This window comes from Atta colombica, unplaced genomic scaffold (assembly GCF_001594045.1).
Source record: "Atta colombica isolate Treedump-2 unplaced genomic scaffold, Acol1.0 scaffold1, whole genome shotgun sequence".
NCBI classification, from domain to species: domain Eukaryota; kingdom Metazoa; phylum Arthropoda; class Insecta; order Hymenoptera; family Formicidae; genus Atta; species Atta colombica.
Genome location: NW_017259183.1, coordinates 1,658,835 through 1,667,015, shown reverse-complemented (window position 1 = coordinate 1,667,015; position 8,181 = coordinate 1,658,835). Strand labels below are relative to the sequence as shown.

General features: G+C 27.2%; 2 protein-coding genes across 2 annotated transcripts in view; one reads left to right on the top strand and one right to left on the bottom strand.

Annotated features, from left to right (window-relative positions):
- Window positions 1-205: 205 nt before the first annotated feature.
- LOC108685808 lies at window positions 206-4,073 on the bottom strand. Its single transcript, XM_018190818.1, has 11 exons — window positions 3,931-4,073; window positions 3,690-3,817; window positions 3,419-3,609; window positions 3,159-3,241; window positions 2,880-2,929; window positions 2,657-2,805; window positions 2,214-2,450; window positions 1,918-2,086; window positions 1,638-1,848; window positions 849-1,009; window positions 206-279 (listed from the first exon to the last, which is right to left on the bottom strand). The coding sequence occupies exons 1-11, from the start codon at window positions 4,071-4,073 to the stop codon at window positions 206-208; spliced, it is 1,596 nt and encodes a 531-aa protein (XP_018046307.1).
- A 2,284-nt stretch (window positions 4,074-6,357) lies between these two features.
- Window positions 6,358-8,181, top strand: part of LOC108694700 (cation-independent mannose-6-phosphate receptor) — a 23,338-nt gene continuing 21,514 nt past the window's right edge. Inside the window, exons 1-5 of the mRNA XM_018204336.1 lie at window positions 6,358-6,569; window positions 6,828-7,047; window positions 7,137-7,291; window positions 7,352-7,626; window positions 7,785-7,935. Coding sequence (XP_018059825.1) covers window positions 6,510-6,569; window positions 6,828-7,047; window positions 7,137-7,291; window positions 7,352-7,626; window positions 7,785-7,935 — 861 coding nt within the window. The 5' untranslated portion in view covers window positions 6,358-6,509. The remainder of the gene's footprint in view (window positions 6,570-6,827; window positions 7,048-7,136; window positions 7,292-7,351; window positions 7,627-7,784; window positions 7,936-8,181) is intronic.

The window sequence follows — 8,181 nt, the reverse complement described above, 5'->3', positions numbered from 1 at the left end:
TATAAATATTTATAGAAATATTTATAATCTCTTGAATATATATATATAAATAAAATAAACATTTCATCTCTTATTTCTTATTATAAAATATCGCAATTTTAAATGAATGATTTCTAGCGTTAAAAGAATAAATACACACTCATAAATATGTAAAAATGCATGTACACCATATAAACGAATATTACGCATTAAATCTTTCTCTGTTTCATTGAAACATCAAAGGCTTTAATATAAGGTATATTACTAAATGGTATATTACAGTAATGATAATTTTAATTACTTGTAAAAATAAATAAAAATAAAATTATGATAATTTAACAAATATACATATAAAATAAGTACTGCAGATCAAATTTTTTTCATTCTATTAAAACATGAAGTATTTCACTAAATAAAAGTAACAATAATAATTCAAGAAAACGTTGCAATTATTTTTCCTCAAAATTGCTAAAAGTTAATAGCATCTCGCATTTTTCTTCTTCTGTGAATAAATTAACAGTAAGAAAATATGAAATACTATTCATTAAAAATAATATAAATAAATTCCGCGATGTAAATATGTATGACATTAAATTAAATTTTATAAGATTAATATTATAATTAAATATACAATGCTTCAGTTATATTAGTTATATCATTTAATTTAACTTTCCCATTTTCCAAATACGTAGAGTACGAAAACACTCAGCCTGCTGCAGAATAAGTTTCTTTTGTGCATGCAATTCTGAACAAATTGTGTAATATTAGGCAGATATAATAAGAAAATAAGATTAAAAATTATCTATTATTTTTTTAAGTATAAATATAATTTAAATGTAGTAAATATTACAAACAGTAGTAACACTTACCGAGAAGTATATTAAAAGCGTCAGCAGCATCCTCTGCCGTAAATGTATCCTTTGAAATAAGCTGACTGAACTTGACACACGGCTCGTTGAACCAAAAAACTTCTAATTGAGCCAAAATATCTTTACTTGTCAGTTCGGATTGCAAAATCCCATTTGAACTACTAGTAAAACAATATTTTTTTATATTAAACAATTTTTTGATAAATGATAAAATTGAGATAACAATATGCTAAGTTTCATAAGAGAAAAAGCTATGTAAAATTTGTTAAACAAAGCAATAAAAATTTTATGCTTGCTTCAAACTTTCAATTAATGATTTACAAATATCTATTTATGAAAATTGTCAAATACACTTAGAATATTGTTATGTTTAGCTCTTTATTAGACAACAACAAAAAAATTCAAAAAATACGTGGCAGGAGATCCTAAAATGGATTTCGAAGGATGTCTTTTTAATGATTGTCTTTCTAATAAAGCATTTATATCTTCCAAGCTTTCGTCAATGTTACTTATATTTGGTAGTTTATCTTGATCTCGCTCAACAGTGCTGAAATAATATAATTTAATGATAAAATATTAAGATGCAAAATTGAGATATTAAACAAATATAAAATATCAAATAATAGATATTGAGAAATTGAAAAACATATTGAAAAATTGAAAGACTGAACAAAATTGAATAATTTTTAATAATTTCAGTTATTTTTTAAATATATATATGTATATATATATATATATATCAATAGTTTATACATAAATATCAATAATTACTTATAAAAAGACTATTACCTAATGCCTTCTTCTAAAGTAATAGTATACGGTATTACTTCCTGTAATGGTACTGACACATCCGCGTGAGCTATTGGCATTGGCAAAACGTTTACAATACTGTCTATAGGTTCAGCAGCAATTGCAGTATCCGTTTTCATAAATGTACTCAAATCTTCCATAGGAAGATTTTGCTTGTTAATTGTCTCTTCTATACGGATTGCTTCTTGAACTACAAATATAAAGTTATTCAAAGTTTGGCATTAATGTGAACATTAAACAAACATTTGAATGTGTCTACATTGCACAAATTCAGCAGGTGCAACATCTTCATCTACACTCGTAAACGGTCCGATAATGTGATCAACAAAAAGATTGCGTAAACTAGCGTTCCATTGCTTAGATAAGTATGAAGGTTCCTTAAGAAGATTTATCGCTGATGTCAAACGTTTTTTCGGCTTATCTATTTTCTAAATATAGTAGAAGAATTTAGTCAGAACATCTTCATTCAGATTAAAATTTTTCGTTTCGAATTTTATTGTAAATTTATATAAGCATTTTTTGCAAATTTATATAATTTATTTTTTAAGAATTTACCTTGCTATGAATATTTACATTCTCACGCCATTTCCACAGTTGTTTGTCAGTTAAGACGATCTCTTTATCAATAATTTTATGTTTTTCCGAATGCTTGTTAATCACAAAGTAGCTTGAATTTAATGATTCTAATTCTATGTCTGTTTGTTGTGAAGGAATTAACATTCCCGCAGGCAATTCAGTAGCTGGTATTGCCACATCTTCTGCAGGAGGCATGGCTGCAGTTTCAAAAACTAACTGTAAAATAATATAAAGAATTAGAATTTAAAATTAAATAAATAAAAAGTAATAAAAAATAAATTTTCGATTTTTCAAACAAAAAGAGAAGAAAATTATTATCATTATGTTATGACAAACATTCTCGTTTACTTTTTATTTTATGAACTTAAAATATTCTCACTAAATTCTAAAACAATCAGTATATATTCTAAATAAATACATACACGTCTTTTCTTTGTAGGTGTTTCGGATTGAATTTGCGGTTGCCGTTTTTGTGGAGTGAGAGATAAATTTCTATTGGACTTAGTCATTCTTTTTGATATATTTACAAGCACTGGACTAAGATTTTCTTGTGATGAATGTCGATGAACTTCTATTCATTATAATTTAATTTACATATAACAATACATCTGCACACTCTTTTTAATATACCATTAATATACTTACCTTCTGCAATTGTTATACCAGCCAACTCCTCCAAAATATTTCTTTCCTCACTAATATGTAAATTTCGCAGATCATTAGAAAATTATTAATAGCAAATCATGTATCATTCTTTGTATTAAAAATGATATAGATTAATTTTAAGTTAATGATATAAATGTAAAGAAAAATTAGAAATCTTACAGACTACTTCTAAAGAATGCATATTAAACTAGAATTAAGAAGTTATTATAATATAAAAGTAGTTATTATAGTATAAAAAGTAAGTAATAAAAAACTAACAATGACATATTGTCGTTACACAGAAACAATTCCAACTCTTCATCATTTAAGCAACCAAAATTCAGGAGTTCTGCATCTCGCATCTATGAATAAAAAATATTTTATTATATATTTACTCTGAATACAACAAAAGTGAATAAAATTTACAAAACTTTAGAAATGCAAAGAATATGATATTTCAGAATCTATAGTTAAGAATAAGGATTTAAGAATATAAATTTGCTAATAATAAATTTTTAAAATATGAGATCTTCACTTACAACTATTTGTAATGTGTCATGGGGCTGATCTTCAGGAAGAATATGTAAGTCTTCTCTCAAGAGTTGAGTGCTAAAAAAATCTTTAGGCAATTCTATGTCAGGACATTCAATATTTCTAAAATCATCAATCTTATTCCTTTTCTTCTTTGATATAGAAGGTTCAATATTTTGTTCAAATTTAAAAATTTCCTCTAAAAAGTGATGAAATTATGTAGATTGAGAGACATGCGTTGTATTATATCATTAATAAATAAATAGAATAAAAACTCACTCTCATAGTATTCAACCTGATAAGAATGAATTTTTGTTATACCGGACATTAATTGTGACGACAGATACAAACTGAATCTATTATCTGGTTTGCCATTGGAAGACTGTATTACTTCCAGAATATCATTGCTGACAATACAATATAAAATGTAAACAAAATATCAGAATTAATGAAATTGCATTCATTATAAATATTAAGTAGAGAGTAATATTGAGCATAAATGAAATAACATATAATGTACCATGTTTGTTCAATGTTCATCTTCTTTATAGCATCAGAAGTATAGAGTTTCTTAAATGATGCCTCACTATTCGTTGAAGCAAGCCAAGAAGCAGCAAATTTCCCTCTTTGTCGACGGGAAAGTAGATTAATTGGGTAAAACATCTGATGAATAATAGATCTCATTAATAAAAATATATTTTCAGATAGTAAATGAAAGACCATATCAAAAAAATAAAAATGAAAATAATAACAGAAAATAGTCAAAATTATCTTAATTTGATATTAACTGATTACCTTAATTCTGGATATTTGTCAAATGTAATAGCTTCTTTTTGGAATTATCGACTAAAGAATACCTTAATTTTTATAATAGGATATGTTTCTTTCAGATTCGCTTTCTCGCTTTTTCCTTCTTTATGAATTATTTTTTTCATGCGGAGTACAATATGATACATCTACTGAACGAATATCTTCCTCACATCGTCATTTTCAAATTGATGAATTACGCGCGGAAAGTCTGAAAAATTCGTTATGGGTGTGTGGTTAAAGTCTTATTACAAATGCTTTGAAGCATTTGATTGACCAATCAAAGAAAGAATTTTACGAATTGATCAATCAATTGACCAATCAAATAATGTTTCAAAGAATTGTAACATCATAAGGTTCGTCGCGTCCCATGCTCCAACATGCTCCTACTTTCTTCAACTATACCTCCTCCTCATTCAAACACACTTGTTAAAGTGAGTAAGAGCTACGGTAGGAACATGTTGAAGCATGTTGGAGCGACGCAACAAACCTATAGGTTAATTTGTTTACATCGCATGTTCCAGCATGCTTCAATGTGCTCCTGCTATAGTCCATTCATTTCAACGAGCGCGTTAAAATGCATTCACATGCAAGCGTCAAGCGTCAGGCTCTACACAATAAAAAGAAGGGAATAGAGATAAGAATTTTCAACCTATCAAAAATCATGTAGTGTGGAATTACATAAGTTTTTGATAGATTGAAATTCTTTGTTCTCTATTCCCTATTCCTTTTATTGTGCGGAGCCCCTCAAGCTGGGCGATATGAGTAGTGGGTAAAAAATATTTTTTACGCCATTGTAAAAATCGTTTTGTTGATTGGTTGACGCTTGTATGTAAATGCACCTTTAGGGTATGGTCAACGTGATGTTGCAAACTTTTTGAAATTTTTTTAATTGGTCAGTTTGTAAAATTCTTTCATCTCATTGGTCAGTCAAACACTTCAAAGCATTTATAGCGAGACTTTGACCACAGCCTTAGTGCGGATCTACAATAGATAATTTAAGCCTTTGGGACCATTTATTTTAGCCATAATCGTATACTGTATGCCGTAATCTTACAAGAATTGACTAATCACAGTCAAATATTCCCCTCTCATTCGACGGTAAGAAGGGAATACTCGAAAGTGATTAATCAATTTTTACAGGGAATCGATTCTGTGTTTTGAAATGACATGAAAATTACAAAAGTGAGCGAATTTACTAGAATACTAATAATTTCATTGGTCAATATCTAGTAAATTTGCTCATTTTTGTAATTTTCACCTTATTTGAAGATACAGAATCGACCCCCAGATTACGGCCAATGTGAATATTCCCTTAAGTCGATTATTCTTCTCTCATTTAAAGAACTGAGATAAAGTGAATTTAATTTTTTTCTCGATTTTCTCGTCAAATGTAGCCAGTGTTTTTTTATGTGTATTTTTATTGTGTAAAAGGATTTGGTGATCTATAAAGCCAATTCGGAGAAATTGGCAATTTGCAATTATCGGTAATTCCTGTTGGTTTAGAATTTCTTTAATAATATTTCGATAATTTATTATTAATTTCATGATTTTTTTATTGTATCTGTAAATGCTATATAAATAAGTACGCATACTTTTAATGCTATATTATCTTATATATTGATAAATTACAATTTTTTCTCTGCAGTTATCTATTGATATTCTGCATTTTTATTGATAATCAAACTCGGATGATAACCTTAAAATCATAGTTTTAAATAAACATCGAATATTATTAAGTTTTAAACATATATACACGAAACTAATAAATTGAAATTAGTACCGTATTTTCAATTTCTTATTCTTAGGCCCGATTGCACCAATGTAATATAATGAATTTGGTTTTATATCCTTTGTCATAATAAAAATTGATTTTCCATGAACTTTTTCCCACTTCAATATTAACGTTTTCTTTTTTGAATGTGATAAAAATGTATATTTCTAATTTATTCTTTTCAATGATCATTTTTTTACATATTCTTATTTGGTAAGTACTCATTTCTATCTTTTGAACTGTAATTTCAAAATTATCGCGGTGAATCTGCGCAGAACCATACAAAATTCGTCTCGAGAAGTTTCCTTCACCATCATCGGCATTATCTCTATGCGAAGAAACAAAAAACATGGCGGTGTCCCCACCCTGCGTTGCTGCTGTGTCATATCGCATGTGATTCGAATTTGTCAGCTGAGTTTGTCGAACGACATTTTCATCGTCGTTATTCTATATCTTATGTTGCGTGTCACGAATCAATTCAATAAATAATGTAATGGGAAAAATCTGATTCTATAACAATGTCAAAATTGAATGGATTACTTTTTCTTTGGTCTTTATCGGCTTTTATTACTTCGGCTGTACGTAGTGCATATTTAATTTTGTGTTTACCTTTTTAAATATATAAATTTCAGATCACCATTATATATTTATGCATTTATATATATTATTTACTCATTTTAAGCAGATAATTTGTTCAGAAATAATACTGATCGAATATCTGAACTTTGTTATTTACATTTACATTTACTTATTGGTCTTAATAAAGTGGCTACTTTATTCTTGATAGCATGTTTATCTGAATTAATTTAAAAAATTAAAAATTTTTTTTATTATAGGTTTTAACTGTCATTCCTTCAAAATATTGTGAAGTACCTGAACGTAAATTAAGTTTTATATATAATTTAACAAAACTGACATCAGATAAAGAAGATATTATCATCAAGCATGATTATGAGATGATACGTATGCAATTATGTTCTCCATTAATTAAAAAATGCAATAACCAAGATGGTTATGCAATATGTTTAATAAAAAACAATACAGAAAAAGGAATAGGTAATGCTGTACAGTTTAAATTATATTTTTATATATTAAAGTATATTATCATAAGTCTGATAAAAGAATTAATTTTTTTACATAAACAGGAAGGTTTCCTCCAAAATTAGATAATGAATATGGAAGAACTTTGTTTAATTTTACTGGTGATGATTGTTTACATGGAACCAATTATACGGTGACAGTTATTATGCATTGTGATTATAATGCAGAGACTAATTCATATCCTGAATTATTTTCGCATGTAAGTAGTTTTAAAAAAATATATTTATATCAAGTGAAATATGTAATAAAAATATTTTAGGGTGATCAACAATGTAACTTGTATATAATATGGAAGACTGCGTTACTTTGTGTACCTAGAACCCAAACAAATTGTACAGTTGTTAATGCTGGACATTATTATGATCTAAGTCTTTTAACAAGACCTTCAGAAAATTATATGATTCCCTTGCATATAAAAAATAAAACAAAATCACCTAAAATAATATTAAATGTCTGCCAGAATATACTACATCATGGTATCATGTGTCCAATTAAATCTGGAGCATGCTTGGACGATCCTGAAAAACCTAATGGGTAGGTATCAACAAGCAGATCTTTTATTAAAATTAATTGTAATGTAAATATAATATTTATATAATTTGATTTTATTATATATTTGATTGTATAATTTTTATGTAAATGTAAATCTTTTTCTTTAAAAATAAATTAATTTTTGTTTTATCTTATTATAGATATTTAAGTTTAGGAGAAGTACAAAAGCCTCCTTTCTTTAAAGATGGAACATTACAAATAGAATACCAGGATGGTGCGTTATGCACACAAAATGTTACAACTCCACATGTTAAAACAACTATTCATTTTAAATGTGATTTGGAAGCTAAGGTATGACAATAACAAAGGAAGGAAATTTTTCATCAAGGATGTGTAATACAATAAATTATTATAGCTTTGTTGTTTGCTAAACAAGGATAAAACGATTCACTTACATTATGATGTGTTTTCTCATTTTCTGATTAATTTGTAATTAAATTTAACCTGATATTATATTTCCAATGAATTTCATCTGTGATATCATGAGAATTCATCTGTGAAATCCATAGGATAAAACATCATGTTAAGCTTAACTAA

Excerpts from the sequence above, each read along its gene's own strand:
- LOC108685808 (XM_018190818.1), bottom strand. The coding sequence starts at position 4,073 with ATGTTTTACCCAATTAATCTACTTTCCCGTCGACAAAGAGGGAAATTT. Across the intron at positions 3,242-3,418 it reads ATGACACATTACAAATAGTT|ATGCGAGATGCAGAACTCCT; the intron begins GTAAGTGAAGAT and ends TTTTATTCATAG. Across the intron at positions 1,849-1,917 it reads ACCTGCTGAATTTGTGCAAT|TTCAAGAAGCAATCCGTATA; the intron begins GTAGACACATTC and ends TTATATTTGTAG.